Genomic DNA, 23,265 nt, shown 5'->3' with positions numbered 1-23,265 from the left:
TTTTATTTGTAACTGATAAGATTTCTTTAGATAAAAATGCCTTTTTTTAATAGACCTGCAGACTAAAAAGTTCTAGGAAACAGAAGGGTTTTCTATGCAATATGTCCTCAAAAAAAGGCTTTACTTTACCAGAAAATAATTAAAATACGAATGAATGTGAATTTGTTTTTATTTCTTTGCTTTTTTTGTGTTTTCTATAAAGGAATATGGTAACAGTTTACTGTATTTACAGGTCCACATGTTATTTATTATCAAAAATAAAACTGCTGTTTGTTATTGATGTGAGCTCAGTTCTATTAAACGGATATTTTACCCCAATAAAGTTTTTTTTTTTAATCCTGTTGATAGCACAAAACGTTTTATTGAAAAATGTTAGAAACTTAATTATTAATGGAATTAAAAACAATCATTTACTGAATGAACTAAATGAACATGTTTTAATGATGTCTGAAGAATCATGTCACACTAAAGTCTTAAGTCAGGGGTCACTAATCTCGGTCCTGGAGGGCCGTTGTCCCTGCAGGATTTAGCTCCAACTTGCCTCAACACACCTGCCTGGGTGTTTCAAGTATACCTAGTAAGACCTTGATTAGCTTGTTCAGGTGTTTTTGATTAGGGTTGGAGCTAAAATCTGCAGGACACCGGCCCTCCAGGAACAAGTTTGGTGACCACTGTCTTAAGTGATGATCATCAATGAAATAAATGTATATTTTGTTTAAAATACAATGCAGTAGAAAAAAATATTACAGTAAACCTTAATTGCAATCCAATGCATTACTGTTTTTTGTACCTCCAATAAAAATGTATAAATTACAAAAAAATAATTAAAAATAATAATAATAATTAAATAAATAAATTGCAATGTTTGATCACAAGTGTGTTTTCTTTGATTTTTGTTTAAACCAGAAAAATTCCCAATTCTCTAACACTTATATGCTTACTAAAAATCAAATCATTATCATCACGTTTAAGTCAATTGCTTCTATTATAAAAATAAATAAAATCATATATGAATCAAAAAAATGGACTGAATTAAAATCAAATGAAGTGACCAGCCCACAATATCCTCTCCTTCCCTCTCTCTCACTCTTCATAGGTTTAACCACCTGCCAGCTCCAGAGACAGCGGGCACTGCAGACTGAAGATGCCACCCTGGTGCCCGTGTGCTTGGACTCAGGTGAGTACCAGCAGGTACAGTGTGATGCGTCTCGCAGCCAGTGCTGGTGCGTCGACCTAGAGGGCATGGAGATCTATGGAACCAGGCAGAATGGAAAGCCATCCAAATGTAAGTGCACTCATTCAGGGTCATATTTATCCATTTCCCTGGATGCTTTTATTTAGATTATATTCTGAAAGACTTTTATTGTCTTAAAGGGATAGTTCACCTAAAACTGAAATTTCTGTCGTCATTTGCTCACTCTTGACTTTTCACAAACCTGTTTGAGTTTCTTTTTTTCCTCTTTACCACAAAATAATTTACTTTGAAAAATGTTGGAAACCTGTAACTATTGGCTTCCATGTTATTTATTTTTCCTACTATAGAAGGCAATGGTTACAGGTTTTCAACATTTTTCAAAATAACTTATTTTGTGTTAAACTGAAAAGGAAACTCAAATATGCAATTGCTTGAGCGTGAGTGAATGGGGAATACATTTTCATTTTTGAATGAACTATCCCTTTTAGTCCAAAATCTTCTGTTCTTTGTGATCGGGTGTACTATGGATCTTGAATGTAGGTCCTGGTACTTGTGAGGTGAGAGAACGGAGACTGCTTCATGGTATTGGAGAGCGTTCTCCTCCTCAGTGTTCAGATGATGGAGGCTTCTTACCTGTGCAGTGCAAGTTTGTCAACACCACTGACAGGATGATCTTTGATCTCTTGCACACTTTTAACAGGTGAGGCTGCCTATTTAAACCATATATTCATTCATTCCTTCATTTTCTTTTCAGCTTAGTCCCTTCATCAATCAGGGGTTACCACAGCGGAATGAACCGCCAATTTATCCAGCATATGTTTTACGCAGCAAAAGCCCTTCCATCTGCAACCCAACACTATGAAACACCCATATACTCTTGCATTCACAAACATACTTTACACTACGGCCAATTTAGCTTATTCAACTCACCTATAGCACATGTCTATGGCCTGTCGGGGAAACCGGAGCACCTGGAGGAAACCCACACAAACACAGGGAGAACATACAAACTCCCAGCCAGGGCTTGAAACAGCGACCTTCATGCTGTGAGGCGATCCTGCTACCCACTGCGCCACAGTAATACTTAAACCATATATTATTTTTTTAAAGTATTTATTGGTACGATTTTATATCAGGGTTTTGAAAGTCTCATTCAACAAAACTGTATTTGTCTGAAACAAAGTAAAATATGAAAGCATTGGAAAGCAACATGTTAAGTAGTCAGTTAAATAGATCTTTGTAATATGTTGAATTTATTTAGCTAGGATGCATTACATTTATTAGAAGTAAAGACTTTTACCTTGTTTTAAAACTATAAATACTTTGAATAACGTAAAAATATTAATCGTTAATAAAAATAGTACATGTTTATGAAGCACCAATTCATTGTTTGATTCAATAATGATGCTAAAAATTCAACTTGATAATAATTTTACAATTTTAAAAACAGTTCTATTTTATTTAAGTTAGTTAGTATATTGTGAAGTGTAATTTATTCCTTTCCTCCAGTCTTTAACATCACATTACTCTTGTGAGCTTTCTAATATGCTGACTTGGTGCTGAGTATACATTTGTTGTCGTTTATTAATATTAAGCAGTTTAATATTAGAACAATAGCTAAGTAATATACGTATGTAAGGATCTTTTTTTTTTTCATAATCCTAAGATGTAAAGAATGTTCAAATGAGTTCCACACACATTTAAAAAATGATTTTCGGCTGCTTGTTCAAACCACTCATTTAAAATGAGCTGAATCAACACAATACTATTTTGGAGGACAGCTTAATTGTTTAATGTTCAATCCACTTGCATTTATAAAACAATTCAGTTATTCATTCATTAATTTTCTTGTCGGCTTAGTCCCTTTATTAATCCGGGGTCGCCACAGCAGAATGAACCGCCAACTTATCTAGCAAGTTTTCACGCAGCGGATGCCCTTCCAGCCGCAACCCATCTCTGGGAAACATCCACACACACATTCACACACACATTCATACACTACGGACAATTTAGCCTACCCAATTCACCTGTACCACATGTCTTTGGACTGTGGGGGAAACCCACGCAAACGCAGGGAGAACATGCAAACTCCACACAGTAATGCCAACTGAGCAGAGGAGCGAAAACCTAACAGTCTACTTATAATCTAATGAGAATTAGTTGGCATGTGGATGCAATGTAACTTAAACTCAACAAATGGACCATCAAAACAAAGTGTGACCAAATCTTTTGTTGCATTAAAAATATATTGTAATTTTTTTCTCAGTTTAATGAAAAAATTATCAATCTCTTTATCTATGTATTTTGACCGTATTTTGTTTGTTTTCTCATATTTACATATAATTCTTTAAATAAAGATTTCCTTCTGAAAGCCGTTTTAGTGAAGCTAGACGCCTGTGTCTGAAAAGCAGGCCAAACTCTTCATCTTTAACCACTAGACAGCAGTATTGCGTCAGAGGAAGCATTTGTAACACTTTTCCTATTTCATCAGTTTTCCTACTTAAACCATTAGTCTTCTCAAGCTCTTTACAATGCATCTGCTGCAAATGACTCATTTAAATGAAGTTTTTTTTTCCTTTACCAGACAACCAGAAGTGTTCCAGACCTTCAGCGGTTTCAGAAAGGCTTACCCAGAGCTCTCTAGTTATTGTTTCTGTGCTGACAGTCGTGGAAGAGAGATGCCAAGCACAGGTGAAACACACTTCTTCACTTTCACTTCAGGTTACAGAACTGTGCCCACATAAATTGCAGTAAAATTTTTCACTAAGAGTTTTCTCTTAAAACCCATTCACAAATCTGCTGCTACAAACTGTCACTAAGGAATAGAGAGAAGTCAATGGGGTAAAACTGAAAATTCTCCCACCGTTTACTCAGCTTTCACTTGCCACAATCCTATTTGAGTGTCTATCTTCTTGAACACAAAAGAAGATATTTTAAAAATGGTAACCATGTTTTTCATAGTGTATTGTTTTTTTCCTACTTTATGGAAGTCATTGGTTACAGATTTTCAGCTTTCTTCACAATATTGGGCTCTATTTTGACTTTCCATGCGCAGAGCGCAAAACGCAGGGCGCAAACGCTTTCAGGGCGTGTCAGGATGCGTTTTTGCTAATTTAAAGATGGGAAATCTGCCTTGCGCCGCGGCGCATGGTCTAAAAGGGTTGAGTTTATTTTCTTAATGAGTTATAGGTGTGTTTTGAAAATAAACCAATTAGAGTCTCATCTCCCATTACCTTTAAGAGCCAGCTGCGTCACGCCAAGAGCGCATTCGCTATTTACAGGACGCAAAGTAAGACTAAGTGGAAAAAAATGAGCATTTCACAAGCAAACAGTTAACAGTTGACAGTTTTTTAACAGAAAACTGTTAAACAGAGCATCTACTGCGTGAGAATGAGAGATAATGGATCTACTTTCACATTCGCTCTTGGATAGGGAAACCTTTACGCACAGACATCAATTAGTCTATAAATAAATACTTTTGTTTGTTAAGCGCAAATATTCGTTTCAAAACTATTTCTAAATTCAGTTCTAATTTCCAGCAAACGAATAAATGAATCATAAAAACAAAGTGTGTTCAAAAACCTGAGTTATATCCTAAAACACATGCTGTGCCTCTTATGGTCTAAAACAGGTGGGCAAATCTAAGCTTGTTTTTAATAAAACAAATATAAATATGGATATAATAAATAATACTGCTAATAATAATAACATTATACAAAAGCAAATTGTTATGAATGAACTGAAAAAGCCTCCCGAGATGAAGAAGACATAAAAGCAGTGATTTTTCATATTTATGTAGGCTAGAAAATAATATGTTTTGTAATATTTTAATCCTTTATATTTATATTCTATATCTATTCCTATGATATCCTATATATATCCTTCATATTTAAATTTTTTCATATGTAAAGATATTTGCCTATTGCTCTCTTGTGCGTATTAAGCAGTGTGTAAGCGAGGCGCAACTCTGCGCCGGAGTTTAGACCGGGTTAGTTTTGGTCTAATGAAAAATCTATTATAGTTTCTCAAAATAGCAACGCGCCAGTAGTCCGCCTCAGAACGCCTTCCTTTTTAGACCAGAATGCCTATGGCCGCAAAAATGAGCGCTAATGCATTTGCTATTTAAACAGCGTAGCGCAACGCCTCAAAACGACTCTTGCGCCAAGCTGAAACTACCAAAAGACTACTGCTCCGCGCCTTGCGCCACACTGCGCCGGGTGTATGATAGGGCCCATTATCTTTAGTGTTCAGCATTAAAAAAACTCTTAAAGGTTTAAAATCACATGAGGGTGAGTAAATATTCATTAAATCAAAATATTTGAGTGAACTATCCCTTTAAGCCATAGGTCCCAAACTCCAATTCCTGGAAAAACACAGCTTTGCACAGTTTTGCTTCAACCCTGATCAAACACAGCTGATCCAACTAATCAAGGTGTTCAAGACTACTAGAGACTTCTAAGCAGGAGTGAGTTGGAGCTGGTTGGAGCTAAACTATGCAGAGTTGCAGCCCTCCAGGAATTGAGTTTGAGCCCATTGCTTTAAGCTAAGAGTAATGGGAGGGGTTAACTTTGTCTCTATGGATGATGTCAGCATGCTAATTAACTATGCAAAAAGTAATTGGCGATGCATCCGGTTTCTGAACCCGGATTATGAATCAGCAGCGCTACAACCAGGGCTTTACATTAACACCCGCCAAATGCGGGTAGATTTTAGCTGTGGTGGGTTAGACAGACACCACCACTAGCCACTTTGGCTGGTTGAAAGTAATTTTTAAATTGTAGTTTTCTTAAAAGCAGGGTTTGACAATATGGGTGCAAATGTGATTTTAGAATCTAGAAACAGCATGACTGACAAAAATAACGTGCGAGCAAAAGAAAGCAGTTTTTATTTTCAGGGCTGATAGTGGAAAAAATTCCTGAGCCTGAACTTTTTTTCCTTGCCCCTGAGGTGAGTAGGGGTGGGGGTACTATGTATGCAACGCACTTTTAACACATAACTTGTGGGCCCCTGGGCCCAAATATATTAACAGCCTATGTGTAACCCTGATCATCATTATTGTCAAGTGGCTCTTTTTAGACACATGCCAGTAATGTCAGTGACACATGCCAGTGTCAGTGATCTTGTGACATGTGCCAGTAGGTGTCAGTATAAGCACGTTATAAGCACCTTAATCTTATAAGTCTCTTTGCTTTAATATTTAAAAATCATTAGGCAAATGACACCTGTTATCTTACATGCATATATGTTATGAGTTTTCAACATGCATTTTATTATAACTTTTTAAAGGATATTTTTTAAAATACCTTAAAATGAAAATAAGTTAAATAATAAAATAAATGAATGAATTAAAAACATAGAGAAGTCCATATTGTAGGGAACAAAGGAACTGCCAGGATGCAATAATATACAGTACAACAGATAAGTGTAACCCCTCCCATACATAAGCATGCCACAATAAATTTGACTGACATGTACTGTCAAATGACTATATTACGTACGGAAGTATGACTACGAATACATAAAATAAATGCGTTTAAATTAAAACATCGTGGAGTAGCTCAGCAAATAAACTAACTTGCGACGCGATAAATTAGGTTAAAAGTCGCGTAATGATTAAATATGGTTTTGCTCGTGTTAATTAATGTCATAAGCTTCGCCGGGTGTCGATGTCACTGCAGTGACATGCAGCGCGACACTCTGAGTGACACAGCAGGGCTCGAAATTAACTTTCTTACTTGGTAGCACCGGTGCTCCCAACCTGAAATATTTAGGAGCACCAGAAAAAAATTAGGAGCATCCACCAAAAATGAATGATATATTTGACAAGTTGTATATTAAGGGATTTATTGTATTTGAAAATAACATCAATTGGGACTAACAAAACCCAGAAACAACTATCTAACTAATGCTGTGATGACTTAATATTTGTGCAATAATTCCAAAATGAATGTTGAATAATTATAAAATATTAATGATGATGATGATGACAATAATACTAATAATGAATAATATTTCTCATCATCATGATGCCTTGAATGTGCTTTAATGCAAGTTATCTGCTATATAAAGTCCTACTGTTAATTTATGAAAAATGAAAAATAAATTGATGGTTTGCATCAAACACAAATGAAGCATTGTAGTAAGAAATATTTATTTTGTACCATTGTTTTTATATGCATGCCAATTTAATAAATAATATTTCTGCTACAAAACAAACGAAATAATATAATAAATAATTTAATCCAATGCTGAAAGCTGCAAAGCAGTCATCAGTAATTAAATAGAAAAATAATATAGACCTCAAGAAAGAACGGACAAAAGAAAGGAAGAAAAGCCTCACTTTTAAAAGTTTTGGTTTCGGTTCGTGTTGTTTTAATGCTCAGCCTCTTTATGCGCTGAATTACATTTTTCTGTGTTTGCGGGACAGCATGCGAGTCAGCCGGCCCAATAAGAGGGGGGCAGAGCAGGATTCTCCCGATGCCCACCGGCGCAATACTGTTCTTTGTTATAACCCGCATCAGATCAAACTTAGTAAAGGCAAGCTTCTTTGGCGATGGTGTTTTAGCGGACATTTGCGCTGTTGCAGCCTGCTCACGAGGAAACGTATGAAAAAGTTATGAATTGCCGTGAAATTGTGTTGGCTGAACGCTGTGCATACAACGCATCGAGATTCAGTGTACTTTTCACTCTTCAGCCGTTTGCAATCCCCGCGGTCACAAAAGCTCCCTCCCTGACAGCGGAAAGTCTTGAGTGATTGACGGCTAATATGAACCAATATAGCGGCAGGGAAGAGCGAATTTACCACGTTTTTAGAAAAAAAAAACAGATCGCACTATAACCATAATATGCAGTCGCACGAATGCTCCCAATATATATTATGAGTCGCATAGCTTAAATTTCGGGCGCATATGCGACTAAAATGGTCGCAATTTCGAGCCCTGCACAGGTCACTACACATGCCACTAGCAAGTGACACATGACATTGGAAAACCGGACTGTGCCAGTGTCATCTGTACGTCAGATGTCGTGTCACTTCATGTTAAAACTGCTACTGTGAATCCGCGTTCAAGCGCACACAATAAGCTAAAACTCGCCCCAAGCACCGGCAAAAACAAATAACAATGAATGTGTCGAGGAAAGAGAAAGGACATATCTTAATTATTTATTATTTTATTTTATTTTTTTATTTTATTATTTTAATTTATTATTTACATATTCTGAGTCAGTGTCGCAAAGATCCTGACTGGCAATCTCCTCTTGGACTCGCCTTTAGAAAGAAAATCATCTTTACAGATTACATGAAGGAGTTTTTTTGTTTTCGATTTGTTTTATTTCGTTAAGTAATAAAGCTTTCTATAAATATATTTATTATGTCTGTGACGCATATACATTTTGCTTCATTTTGTTAAGCGCTCCTGTTCAAAAACCAGACGACAGAAAGCGCATAATTTTGGTTTTCTTTATTTTATAAAAACGCTGTAACGTTTTTTGATGTATTACTTGTACTTTGTGAGCAAAATGACGGATAACTTAAAATTGCTCCCACTGAAAAAAATGCAACCCAGACAGCACACATACGTTGGGCCGACGTCGTGCCGATTTTCAAAACTCCATCGGTGCGATGTCGCTCAGGGAGCGTTTGCTAATTGGCAAAATGTCGCCGCGACGTCGGCAAATGATCGGAAACGCTGTCCGGCCGATGTTAGGACGACGCAACCGGAAATACCGGCCGCTCCGCGGAGGCGCTGTTCTCAGGCGTTTTGCTCATACTTATGGACCACTAGCTGCAGCAGCTGCTTATTTATAATAAACACGACACACCACTCTCAATAACAGTTGAAGATTTATTAATATTTTCACAAACATACAAATAGATTAACATACTTTTATCACACATAACCATGTTTTACCACGTTTAAAACAAAACCAACAAGTTGTACTATAACCATGGCTGAACTACTGTGCAATAAAGATTTAAATACAAAGTCCATTGCAGCATTTATATTAAGACCATAGGAATATTTACAAGTACTTCAAAACATGTACACTAAGGGAGACTATAGTTTACTATAGTAAAAACACAAATAACTTGTGTAAGCACATGTTATAATGCTTATAATTTCTTAAATAGTGTTAAAGAAAATGCATGTTTCCAAGACTATAATTTTAAAATACAAGATAATACCAGTCATGTGTTCAGTATCCAAAAGACTTTCTTCAGGGAGTTACAATAATAAAAGAGTACACAAACACAAAATAAATACCAAGCAAACAATATTTACAGTAGTAAATAAAATCATACAAATTAAAATAATTGTCTGATAAAATCTTATTAAAGTCTGTAGTCAATTTAAAAAAAAAAATTTTATAAATGGCATTCAACAAATTGCAATGTCCTCTGAACTAATAACACATCAATAATATAAAATAACAATACTTTCTCAGAGATAACCAGTTTTTTTTAAGCAAACTCTAATGCAAGACACAAAACAGATTTTGTCATTATATATATATATATATATATATATATATATATATATATATATATATATATATATATAATGTATATAAAAATATTTCCGTTAAACAGAAATTAAGGGATTATATATACATATACATATATACATATACATATATATATATATATATATATATATATATATATATATATATATATATATATATATATATATATATATATATATAATCCCTTAATTTTTGTTTAACGGAAATATTTTTAAAACATTTCTAATCACAATAGTTTTAATAACTCATTTCTAATAACTGAGTAAATAATATTTGACTAGATATTCTTCAAGACACTTCTATACAGCTTAAAGTGACATTTAGAGGCTTAACTGGGCAGGTTAGGGTAATTAGGCAAGTTATTGTATATCGATGGTTTGTTCTGTAGACAGTCTGAAAAAATTGCTTAAAGGGGCTAATAATATTGACCTTAAAATGTTTTTAAAAAAAATCAAAACTGTTTTTATTCTAGCCGAAATAAAAGAAATAAGACTTTCTCCAGAAGAAAACATAACATTTTCTTGCTCTGACCTATATATATATATATATATATATAATAAAACTGGTTGTAAATTGTGTTCAATGTTCCAAGAAAACAGACAAAATGAAAAGAAATAACCTGTCATTTAGTTTTGTTTTATCTTGTGGAATGTTGCTTACACATAAAAGGGGATATATAGGTGGAATAAAAAGTGTGTCGCCATCCTCTAAATTGTTCTTGTATGTTGTCTTCATCTTTAGTCTTCACTAGTGAGGCTGGCCCAAACCGGGACTGCAGTAGCCAAATCTAATCCTTGTAGTGGGAACCCTTAAATAAAGCAAGAAACCAAAAGTAGAAAGATTAGCATTGCAGCAGTTCATATTACCACAAATATATATTATTTGTTTCATGACATATAACTGGAGTATGTGTTATGCAAGTGCCTAGCTAAAATGTGTAATTTAATTTAAACTTAAAGAGTGTGTCTGAGCACTAATTTTCAGAAAAGCCATTTGAAAGTAAAATTCCTTGTGAAATTATAATGAATGTTTTTTTTGGTTTTTAGTATCATTGTGTTAGTATAAACGTGTATCTAAATATATGTCTAATCTTCAGATACCACATTACATGCAAATTAAACTAAGTTTCGTCAACTAAACTGTCACACTGTACACCACATTTAATACATCATAGCTAGGGCCAGGAGGAATCTGCAGATGTTTTTTTGCTATTTCTGCTGAAATTTTTGGTGGAAGTCTGCGGATTTCTGCGGAATTATTTTGGGAGTATCATAACTTAAACCTTAATATATGAAATATAAAAATAATATATTTTTAAGTTTTCTTTAATGTTTAAAATGCAAATCCAATTAGATTCACTTTATTTGGTAAATAAAGCAAGTTTTTCATATAACATATCTAGTAAGACAGAAAATATTACTGTACAAACCTCATTGTACATAAATCAGATGAACATTTTCACATTAGTCAATAATATTACTGAAATTAATTAAAAAACTGAATGAATATAGATTTACACACGTTTACTCAAGTAAATAAACAGAATTAATGATAGGGTAATCATCTGCGGAGTTCTGCAAAAAATCCGGGTGGGTCTAATCATAGCTTTATTTCTGCTACAAAAAGGTTTTTCAGCAAACAACTTCTATTATATGTAGGCTATAGAGGAGGATGTATAAAGAAATTATATATTCAACTCTCTAATTAAATGCACCTGATGCAGCTAATCAAGTCTTTTAGGCTTATTTGAAAACTTAAATGACGTGTTGGACCACAGTTGGACAACGCTCAGTGAGAATACTTTTTTGCACAAATTCTTTTTGTTCTAAAGAAACATGTCTGATTGTTAGCAATCATCAAAGAGCAAACTTTTTTTTTTCAAATAAATACTATGCTCTTAAAAATAAACTTTTCATACATCAAGAATACTAAAAATATGTTTATTTAAAATGTTTTATATTTAAAAAAAACTGCTTGAAGAAAGAATCAGTACATTGGAATACCATTTTTTTATTAAGGATCATGTGACACTATTAATTATATACATTGTATTAAATTCACAGTATTACTGCTTGACTGTATTAATTAAATAAAGCTGACACTATCAGAAGAGAATTTACCATACCAACCTAAAAGCTATGAAACAGTCGTGTATGTTTAGGATCAGAGATGTATAAAGTACTAGAGACCCATACTTAAGTAAAAGTACAAGTGCTTTATCAAAAATTGACTTGAGTAGAAGTAGAAGTGCTCTTTAAGCACCATACTTAAGTGGAAGTACTAAAGTATTCAACATTTTTTGTACTTAAGTATTACAAGTAGTTTATTTCAAAATTTACTACTCAAGTACTAAAAGTAAAAGTACAAGTATTGTGTAATGTAGTTATTAAAGAAAGCAGTCAAAATACACTAATTGTTTTGTTTATTTTAAATATCTTTTTGGGGTACTTGATTAAGCAGAACGAAGAAACATGGCTTATGATACTGTTTTTCTCTGTAAATAGTTTCTATGGTACACGAGCTCACATCGTCAGGCCCTTTTACCAGAAAATCCCTTCACTGATGAGATAATTCAGCATGTTCACTCACATACATACTCACTCTCTCTCTCTCTCTCTCTCTCACACACACACACACACACACATTGCCCTGCACACACCTAAATGTACACTCTCTCCCCACTCTCACACATTCATACACTCTCACACACACAGTTCTCTCTCTCTCTCTCTCTCTCTCTCACACACACACACACACACATTTTTGTGAATTGTGGGGACATTACATAGGTTGCAATTGTTTTTACACTCTCTCTTACACACACACAGACGCACACACAGGTACAATCACACTGTTGTTTTCTCTTACACATTATTCACTCTCACTCACACACACACACACACACACACACACACACACACACACACACACACACACACACACAAAGACACACTCACACTTTGGGAGTTTTAAAGTTTGATTGTTTTAAAATAAAAAGCTTTAAACTAAACAAGTAAACTAAATCCTGCTTCACAAATTCACTTGATTTTGATTTTATTGTAAAAAAAAAAAAAACAGGAAAATGTGTATATTACTGTGTTAAATGAAAATCTGAAATATTTTATGGCTTATGGCTATGATTTAGTAATAATTTTTATTTATTTTTATTATGTTTTTAATGAAATTGGTCTTACAGTTCATATTTTCTTTAGTATATTTATTAATTCTGGTACTTTTACCATAAACCAACATCTCAACCATTTGGTAGAGGCTGATATTTTAGAAATAATGTGATGTGTTGAATAAAAATGCACTGATTGTGTTAACTAGCGACATTTGGAGTTAAGAAATGCAATCAAAAAAGAAATTCTATTGCTTTTGTCTTGGTGTGACAGTTAAAGGGGTTTTTGTAATAAATTTTGTCCTTTAATACAGCAGTCAGATATACGAACTGTGCCCTTAATTTGACCTGCTCAAAGAAAACACACTTTCTGGATGTATCAAACAAAACTCATGCCCAGAAAACAGCACAAGCATTTACAGCTATTAAACTCATGTCAATATTATCCCGCCTGCTTTTTGAGCGATGACAGGCGGGTCTTACACGGATATGATTGGTTATTGTCCTCAACAGAAAGGGCTTTAGAAATATAAGCGCTGTTCACCCATAGCGGGAAGAATACGCGATTATCACAGGTAATAGACACAGTGAAGAAAACTTGGCACGCTCATGTCTGGATCCAAGCTTTAACAGCTAAGAAGAGAGGAAAAGTTACCTTACTAACTGGCCAGCGGGTCAAATGTCCAAAGTGAGAGTACGAGAGATAGGCAGAGGTGAAGTTTTACAACATTTCTCCCTAATAGTACACTAGCGGCTGGTATGCTGTGCCGCCTCGCCCTCGCGCCTCCGTCCTTAGCTATAGTATTGCGACATCGCGCATAGGAGATAAATGACGTCATCACGTAATAAGCGGGTATGACCTATTACTGAACAGATATCGATCATTTTGACACCCCTAGTAACGAGTAACGATGCAGCACATAAAAAATATATCGGAGTAAAAGTATTAAACTCATGTAAAATATGTACTTAAGTAAAAGTGGAAGTAGGAGAAAAAAATAATACTCCAGTAAAGTACAGATACTGCCTTTTAGTACTTAAGTACAGTAGTGAAGTAGTTCTACTTCGTTACTATACATCTCTGTTTAGGATGTTACTTACTAGTCCTATTGTACTTTGGAGAGGTTGTCTGACAGGAAGATCCCTTCAACTCAGCAGAATTCTCAGCAGACCATCAGTGTACACCAATCTAAGAATAAAATAAGTAATTTGTTAAAAACCAAAAATATATATATTTTATATTTCCAGGTTTATAGGAAAGAAGAAAGCTAAAGCAGATTTAAAGAAAAAAAATAAAACCTAATGACAATTTAATGGCACAACATACCCCAAACTAAGCACGCTCAAGTGGTTAATTTATATAAATGACAACTGCTGCTCATTATACCAATATTAACTGTTAAAGATTCATTCATTCATTTTCTTTTGGGCTTAGTCCCTTTATTAATCTGGGGTCGCCACAGCAGAATGAAAGGCCGACTTATCCAGCATATGTTTTACGCAGCGGATGCCCTTCTAGCTGCAACCAATACACACTCATTCACACACACTTATACACTATGGTCAATTTTAGCATACCCAATTCACCTATGTCTTTGGACTTGGGGAAAACCGGAGCACCCGGAGGAAACCCACGCCAACACGGGGAGAGAATGCAAACTTCACACAGAAACGCCAACTGACCCAGCCGAAGCTCGAATCAGCGACCTTCTTGCTGTGAGGCAAACGTGCTACCCTCTGCGCCACCGTGCTGCCCTGTTAAGGAATCAGATTAATATAAATGAATTGACATGTTTATTTAGTGTCTGACACATTAAATATTGCATTTTTAAATATTGTTTCATTTTAAGATTTATTTCAGAATTAACTATAGAACCTGGATATATCGTCACATTTTCATGCACAGCAGCATTTCCAAGAACATAGAAAAACAGAATATAGGCCAACTGAAAAAAAAAACTCTGACTGAATGCTTTAAGTAACTGGCTAGGAATGGGCAGGTATAAGATTCTGAGGGTATAATCTTGGATAAAAATATCACAGTTTCACAGTATTGTGTTTACTGCTCTGAAATGTGTTTTTTTTATCTCTGTGTAAAAAACAGATACTTTTTCCCCATTGAACACAATATGTTTTATTTTAAGAAACATTTTAAATATTTTTTAACAGTAAACATGCCAGGCTAAATAATAATTTAATAAAATAGTACTATCTTCATTAGACTCTTCATTAAAACACTGAATTCTTTTGAAGGCATAATAAGCTATTTGTTTTTCAGATGTTTGCTGAATCGTGAACTGACCAGTAGCTTTTGATGTGGAGGGTCTTTTGCTGCTGTAGATAATGTTGGACTATTAAAAAGCTAGTCTAGAGCACTTGGAATGCTGGTGTAGTTCTAGTTAAATTCAGTTCAGTTAAAGCTGTATATGCAGCAGGTCTCAAGTATAGGATTTAGTATTTAACTAATCTTAACAACTAAACATTTACGAGTCTGTATTAGCCAGCTCATGTACTACAATGTAACAGATACTGTATATTGCCACCCTGATACTTAAGCTTTCTTTAAAATATTTTGTGTTCAACCGATTAATTAATTCTTTCATTTAATTTTTTCAGTGCAATACTATAGCTTACACTGGTGTATTTGTATGGACCCCCCAAAATAGTGGAGGCCACTTTCTGGCCACCCAAGTATTCTAGCCTAGCAACTGTGAACTACCTGTCTGTCCTGCTCCAGAACTCTTTGTCGGCTCCTTGTATGTGTGGATACAGCTGCACAAGTCTGTTAACACTGACAAATACAGCCTCTGCACATCCTCACCACCAGGAGAACAGAATGACCTGAAAAATATAACCAACTGAAATCAGTTGAAATGTATTTTGTCTTGTGATGATGACACAAAAATAAATTATTTTTCACAAAGGATGTGCTGTTACCTATGAAACGGTCTATAATGAATGATCTTTTGATCCTGTTTCTTTGATGTCATTCACTCAGAGATGGTTTGGACATTTGATTGCATCTAAACTGTAAAAAATTTAAGTTAGAAAAACATTGATAGCAGGACCATTGATCTTGTAACTTATACAAATTGTTAAGTATTGAACAAGTCTACAACCAAACTAGTCAAGTTAATAATACTAATCTCAACTCAACTATGATTAGTTGTCTTGTTTCTGCTGCCCAGACGGTCTCTCCACCTGCTGATAAAAAAAGGAAAAAGTATGGTATTTTTACAACAATGAAACTGCAAACAACTGAACTATAAGGGGGTAAGCAGTGAGCATCTTTTATTATAAGCAATTTACTGAATACTTTGTCACTGGTATTACCTAAAAACAAAACGTCCCAAGTTTGGCTCATAGCTGTCCACACATCTGCCCAGTAGCTTGTGGTAATACTGAAGACACTGATCAGCTGGTCCAACTGAGTTTGGAGTTGAACTGCAATCAGGCATCCAATACTGCAAAGAAAGAGAAACTCACTTTGGGTTAACAAATAATGTAATCCCATCCACACATTTCAAGTAATTGTGCAGTTAATTCTCTTATTGAATTTTCTGAGAGCTTATGAATATATTTTGTCTTCCCAAAATAGCATGTACTGAAACACAACATTATATAAATATAATTTAATAAGAGCGTGACTTGGTGGCACAATAGGTAGTGCTGTCGCCTTACAGCAAGGATGCTGACTCGAGCCTCAGCTGGATCAGCTGGCATTTCTGTGTGGAGTTTGCAAATTCTCCCTGCGTTTGCGTGGGTTTTCTCTGGGTGCTCCGGTTTTGCCTACAAGTCCAAAGACATGGGGTACAGGTGAATTGGGTAGGCTAAATTGTCTGTAGTGTATGAGTGAGAATAAGCGTATATGGTTGTTTCCCAGTGATGGGTTGCAGCTGTAAGGGCATCCACTGCGTAAAACATATGCTGGATAAGTTGACAGTTCATTCCGCTGTGGTTACCCCAGATTAATAAAGGGACTAAGCAGAAAAGAAAATTAATGAATGAATTTAATAAGAGTTAAACTGATCTGTTAACATGTCTGTCAGGAGCTGATCTACCTTATAATTATTTTTTTGCTTAATTTTTTTAAACGGGAAATCAATACACACACATATACATATATATACACACACACACACATATATATATATATATATATATATATATATATATATATATATATATATATATATATATATATATATATAAAATGTATATAAAAATATAATATATATAAAAAATGGTTCCAGTAGTAACGCTCCTTAAAGTTAAACTACATATTCACATTCCTCATCTGTCTACTGTTACATTATACTAATTACTGTTACATACAGTGGCCGAGAGTGCGAAAGAGAGTAATAAAACACAAAGAAAACAGCTTTGTCACTTTTTCTATGCTATTTGTGAGATTGTGTATGTTGTCAAACTGATGAAAATGTTTTCTCAATTTACTTTAACATTTTTATAACTTACAGCCGTTGTTAAATTTAAAAGTATTTTAAACATGGATGGACATCTAAATGCATATAGGGCACATATCTCAAAACATTATGAAATATTTCCAGATAAATCAATTTTGAATTAAAATGTATATTAATCTCCAGAATTGCATCTCCCTGATCTTTTTAAAAGAACGGCCCCTCGTTTGCTCATCACTGTTTGACAAGTGTCTGGCAGTCAGTCAAAAATATACTTACATATAAAGATGTTCATCAGCTACACGGCACTTAGGTTAAACTTTGACCTTCTTTTCAGTTGATGTGGAAAACAAAAGCAAAAGAAAGAAAAAACAAAACGACTGAATACAAGTTGCATATCATGCCTGTACAAATCAAAATTTATTAATTTAGGGCTTAAATTGACTTGTTTGAGGATGAGTTAAGGTGTAAGGGATGGGTGAACTGGGTAAATATACATGTAATTCATAGCTATGATGTAAAGCTGAATTTTCAGCATCATTACTCAAGTCTTCAGTATCACTTGATCTTTCAGAAACCTTTTTTTAAGATGTTGATTTAGTGCTTGAGGTTGAACTAATAAAATGGTGATTATCAAATGGTGCTGATTTGCTGCTCAAGAAACATTTCTGATTGCTATCAATGCTAAAAACAGATGTGATGCCAAATAATTTAGTGTAAACTTTTTCTAAGATTTAATAAATCAATTAATCATAAAAAAATTAAACAAAATGAAAATCACAAATATTACTTCAGCAGATATAGCAGCAAATCTGCATATTTATTAAATTCTGAAGAATCATGTGATGTAAAATTTAATACCACTCGCATGTTTCAATGTCAAAACTTTCTTAAAATAACTGCAATAAAGACAAGTAACAGATGCATAATATATAGACATGTAACATGTGCATAATGATGTGCAATGGAAATTCATATGAATTAATCCTATGCTTAAAGTTACCTGTCTTTCCTGCATCTCTGTGATCAGCTCCCTTCAGAAATTTAGGAATCTTGAGTTATATTTTCTGTAGCAGGAGGTTATTCTCTCACTCCTGAAACCACAGAACACTTTTTTACTTAACATTTAGTTTAAGATACCATGAAATATCAAAACACGATTGAACTTTTGATTCACGGTCCTTTACAGTAACGTTACAATGCGTATTTTAGACTACATATGGAGTGCATTCAATAAAACATTGACAAAACCTCTCATCTACACATAAAGAATAAATAAAAGCCAAAACTTTAACAAACAAGTTTAACAAGAGCTAACATTAAGTAAGTTAACGTAATATTACCCCGACGCTAACGTTACCAGTGCTAATATGCTAACGGACTTTTACGAAGACTTACCACTCTTATATAACATAATATTCAACTGAATATTCATCAATTGCCAATAATAAATGTGTGAGGAACAGTTTTATGTAGTATTTGCTTTGTTTTAGGGACTAAACTTACCTGAAAACAGTCAAAACGGCAGCTTGAGAGAAGTCGTGTTGTGTCTTTCAGGTGGTGTCGTGTCGTGTTGTAGCTTTGTTTCCCATAGCAACATCCCCTCCGCTCCAGTGTTGGAAGCAAGACGCGCGCGCGCACATTAAAGTCTTGAAGTATTGCATTTATAAACATGATCACTCCATAGACAATTTAAATAATAACCTTGTATTTTAAATCTTGAATTTAAAATGTATTTAGCAGTTTTATATACGCTATTATCTTTAAGACGAGCTTTATAGCCTACTAAACTGTTACAAAACAAACACTTTATTTGTGCATTCACTGTCAAAAATAAATGACCAATAAATATAAATGCAAGTATATATAAAACAAAGATGTCACTCTGTAAAAAGGTGTTTATTTTAATTAAACAGCCGAAATGCAGAACATACTTGATTTTTACACTGGGAAAAATGTATTAGAAAAAGCCACAATAAAAAAAGCAAACAGCAGTTAACACCAGAAAAAAACAACGTTTTCATTATTAAAGCATAACAATAAAACTTTTTATATTTTAATGAATTGAAATCATGTATTGTAGGCATTTTGGTCAGTTTTACTGCATTAATGTAGGCTATTTAAAGCTGGACCGACCGACGCAGTTCACATGACGCATGTCGCGTTCGTCTAATTTATTATGCACGCAAAAACTTACTTGTAAACCAAATATGTTGCCGGATTCTTTCATGGGCATGAGAGATCAAGTGCTTATGAAGTGCTTCGTCGGCCTCTGGTCGTTAACCGACGCAGAGCCGACGTTTGTTGAGCTGGAACAATAGAACACACGACCGAACGATCATGCGTATGTTTGGCCGACCATATACCGATGTTAGAATTAAAGGGGCCGACGTGTTGACCTTCGGCCGACGTCGGCCCAACGTATGTGTGCTGTCTGGGAAGTGATTGCTCTGGCGCCTCGATGTCCTGCAAGCTTTTTATAAGCAAACTATGCGCCTAATAGCACACATTCTTTAACGTTTAACCTACCATTGTTTTATACTTGAACTGTTTTATATCTTTTATTTTAGGCAAGTCGTGATGATCTGAGAAGGCAAACTGATCAAACAGACAATGATGGTCTTCCGCTGGGCGCTGTTCGTTAAAAAACTTATTTTTAACGAATAAAAAATGCCCCAAACGTTTTTCTAAATAAGCTGAATAAAAAACGAAACTAAATATAAACACTTTACCATTAAGATAGGCTACATACAAAACTGAACTATTTCATAGCTGAAACACTAAGTTGTTTAAGGAGAAGGGGGAAATATATTTTTGTCCCGTCTATTGCTTCACCGTTATTTCGAGAATAAACCCAGCGTAAATATGCAGATGTCATTCCCAAAACATATCAGCGTATATGTGCTGAAAACGAAAGTTTCATACAAATTCTGAATAGATTATAGCCTGGAAAGTGCAAAGCACGCTCCTCTTATTATCACTAAAAAGCGTCACTAATCTTAGTTCATAGAGATCTCACAAAGATCCGTTATAATTTATAAAGCTCTCTAAATTACACAATTAATCTTTTATTTACATGGCGTCTACACTCAAAAGATGATTCACGAGCACACAAAATGGCACTTAATAAAAACCAATCCGGCGCATTCAGCAGTGAGTGAATTCTGTGAATCTAGAGAAATGACAGATCAATATCCGTGAACCTGATTTTTTTTTTCCCCGCAGCCACAGTACGCCGGAAATCCGGCGTGGTGCCGGAACGCTATCACCCCTGTTATTTTATTTTTTTAAAGCAAACAGTACATGTTTGCAACATCCCTAATTATCTTAGGTAAATCGAGATCTTATACTTAAAGAGTAATTGTGCTTATATATGACAAAGTGATATAAAGTTTGAAGAATCAGAATTGTTACTCTGTATTAGCCGATTACCATGACAAGGAATCGGTACTCGGTATCAGCTGCAAAAATCCTGATAAGAACATCTCTACTTGATATTGTAAAATGCTTTAAATTGTTTGTTTTCTGAGACAGATTGCAGACAACAGCCGTTTTAGGATGTCTTGTGATTTGGTCTTAGTGATTCTGGAGTCCTCTTTACTAGTCTCAGTCCTAAATCTACAAGTTATGAGCTACTTTTAACTAAATACATTTTGCGAATACAGACCCTGTTTTATTAATACATCACTAAAATGTCAAGTTGCTGTGTGATTCAGTGTTTTTATTCCAGGATTAGTTTGTCTTGAACAGTTGTGACATTTTTTGTGCGCTGCAATAAAAATGAATTATTCTGACTTTGTTTTTTGCAGGTGTGGAGCTGTTGCTGGATGAGGTGTATGACACAGCATTTTCAGACCAGACTGCAGGAAGTTCATTTGCAGAGTCAAACATGTATCGGATTCTAAACCGTAGATACCTTGCTGTCCAGTTGGCCATGAATGGAAAATTTAGATGTATGCATTTTATTAAAAATGAAAGAATATTGATATATTGATGTTTTTTGAATCAGTAAAACACATCTAATAACCTAAAAGATATATACATTTGCTTCTAAATGAAATATATTTTTTATATAAAGTAATAATTACAAAGGTTTATCTTTAAACATCACTTCTAAATAGTTTTAACAGAAGTCATAAACTTACATTGCTTTATTTTATTACATTTTTTTTGCTGGAAAATAAAGATTTGTTTCTTTGACATGTCTATATTTTTAAAGAGAAAAATAGTTATTATTGCAATGCAGAAGTAAAATGTACCTCTCATAAATTATATCTAAATAGCAGTACTCTAACTTACCCAACCTTTATATTTTAAGGTCCCAGTCCGTGTGAGAGTGAGCGGGCTGCAGCTTCTCAGGCTGGTAATTCCTTTGTACCCTCCTGTACCGACAATGGGGCGTATCTGCCAACCCAATGTCAGTCTGGTGGGCAGTGTTGGTGTGTGGATACTTACGGCAAAGAGATCTTTGGCACCCGACAGAATGGAGTACCAAAATGTAGTGAGTTTGACCTAATTTGTGTAAACTTGCACTTGTGTGAATATTATTTTCCAGAATGATGTGGCATGTTCTTTCAGCTTAGTCTCTTATTTATCAGGGGTTGACACAGCTGAATGAACCGCCAACTATTCCTGCATATATATTTTTTTTTTTTTACTCAGCGGAAGCCCTTCCAGCCGCAACCTAGTACTGGCAAATGCACATACACTCTCACATTCTCATACATACACTCATACACTACAGCTAATTTAGTTCATCCAATTCACCTATAGCACATACTGTATATTTGGACTTTTCGGAAAGTCTGATGGCAAGCAGCTGCTTTGTTTTTTATTTATTTATTTAAAAAGCGCATTAAAGCTGAGATACAACCTGAAAGACAACAATACAACACTTATTATCACAATCATCAGCACTTTTAATTGTTTATTTTACAGACGTATATTATGCTGTTGTTCTATTAGAGTTTTCATTTCCAAAATTTCCTCTAGTGGCTGTTTCCCAAATTACACTAGAGTGTCGCCTCTTGGTCATTCTAAGCTCTTTGGTGCATTAAAACTACATGTATTAGCACACTATGAGCTGTAATTAGTTTGTAGTCTAGACTCTAGAGTTTGTGGTGATGTAATTGTACTATTAAAGCAAGACACAGCAATTAAATAGTTAAACATTTAAAAATTCCAAACATTTTTGTATTAGCTTTTTCTAAAATTGTATGTTTAAATATTCAAGTAAGAAATAATTAATCTAAATATCTAATAATTGGCATAAAACTGTACTACAAAAATCTGAAAAAATTTATTAATTTAGGTTCAAGATTTTATTTTGACATTAGTCAAAGGTTTTTACTGAGGGTTTATTTGTTCAGCCAGATCAAACATACACCTTAATATCACTCTGTAAATACTTTCAAATATATTTATTTAAAAATATAAAAGCTGCAACAAAGGAAATTCGGAGAAAATGGCCTTAAAAATGCAAACTGCATTTAAAATGTATAGACATAAAATAAAACATGAACAGAGTCTGTCCATTAAAACACTTAAATAACTTAATCTTAAAGTTGACAGGTGCTTGAAAAAAAGCCTTGGTCACACTTTACAGTAAGGTTTCATTATTAATGTATTTACTAAAATGAACTAATAATGAACAATACTTGTACAGCATTTATTTTTCACAGTACTAATACATTACTAAAATCCAAATTCATGCTTGTTAACTTTAGTTAATGCACTGTGAGTTAGCATAAACTGACAAGGAACAACTTTATTTTAATTAACTAACGTTAACAAAGGGTGTCACAGTGAGTAGCACGATCGCCTCTCAGCAAGAAGGTTGCTGGTTTGAGCCCCGACTGGGTCAGGTGGGATTTCTGTGTGGAGTTTGCATGTTCTCCCCGTGTTGGTTTTGGTTTCCTCTGGGTGCTCCGGTTTCCCCCACAGTCCAAAGACATGTGCTATGGATGAATTGAATAAGCAAAATTTGCCATAGTGTATGTGTG

General features: G+C 34.4%; 2 protein-coding genes across 12 annotated transcripts in view; one reads left to right on the top strand and one right to left on the bottom strand.

Moving 5' to 3' along the window:
- Nucleotides 1–23,265, top strand: part of tg (thyroglobulin) — an 81,008-nt gene that overhangs the window by 5,209 nt on the left and 52,534 nt on the right. The window contains 5 exon segments of one of the 2 annotated variants that reach the window (NM_001329865.1): nucleotides 1,097–1,285; nucleotides 1,736–1,895; nucleotides 3,780–3,886; nucleotides 21,073–21,216; nucleotides 21,582–21,764. In NM_001329865.1, coding sequence (NP_001316794.1) covers nucleotides 1,097–1,285; nucleotides 1,736–1,895; nucleotides 3,780–3,886; nucleotides 21,073–21,216; nucleotides 21,582–21,764 — 783 coding nt within the window. 2 annotated transcript variants of the gene reach the window in all.
- Nucleotides 9,026–18,840, bottom strand: LOC147840331 (uncharacterized). 10 transcript variants are annotated; one of them, XM_087287376.1, is made up of 10 exons: nucleotides 18,770–18,840; nucleotides 18,267–18,357; nucleotides 17,543–17,592; nucleotides 16,524–16,631; nucleotides 16,176–16,306; nucleotides 15,780–16,046; nucleotides 15,562–15,700; nucleotides 14,430–14,597; nucleotides 13,944–14,031; nucleotides 9,026–10,529 (listed from the first exon to the last, which is right to left on the bottom strand). In XM_087287376.1, the coding sequence occupies exons 4-6, from the start codon at nucleotides 16,563–16,565 to the stop codon at nucleotides 15,995–15,997; spliced, it is 225 nt and encodes a 74-aa protein (XP_087143502.1). In that variant the 5' UTR covers nucleotides 16,566–16,631; nucleotides 17,543–17,592; nucleotides 18,267–18,357; nucleotides 18,770–18,840; the 3' UTR covers nucleotides 9,026–10,529; nucleotides 13,944–14,031; nucleotides 14,430–14,597; nucleotides 15,562–15,700; nucleotides 15,780–15,994. The 10 variants fall into 10 exon arrangements, with proteins under 10 accessions (XP_087143502.1, XP_088507355.1, XP_087143497.1 ...); XM_088651229.1 differs by having other exon boundaries at nucleotides 10,173–10,529; nucleotides 14,526–14,597; XM_087287371.1 differs by lacking the exon at nucleotides 17,543–17,592 and having other exon boundaries at nucleotides 10,173–10,529; nucleotides 14,526–14,597; nucleotides 15,780–15,870; nucleotides 16,000–16,046.

Source organism: Danio rerio, chromosome 16, assembly GCF_052040795.2.
Source record: "Danio rerio strain M-AB ecotype USA chromosome 16, GRCz13ab, whole genome shotgun sequence".
NCBI classification, from domain to species: domain Eukaryota; kingdom Metazoa; phylum Chordata; class Actinopteri; order Cypriniformes; family Danionidae; genus Danio; species Danio rerio.
Note: the sequence above shows the minus strand (reverse complement) of the source record. Positions and strands in the feature narration are given on the sequence as shown.

Coding starts and splice junctions, on each gene's coding strand:
- LOC147840331 (XM_087287371.1), bottom strand. Junction 16,307..16,523: donor CTCGAGTCAGCATCCTTGCT/GTAAGGCGACAG, acceptor CTTTCTTTGCAG/TATTGGATGCCTGATTGCAG. Junction 16,047..16,175: donor TTGGGACGTTTTGTTTTTAG/GTAATACCAGTG, acceptor TTTTTTTATCAG/CAGGTGGAGAGACCGTCTGG.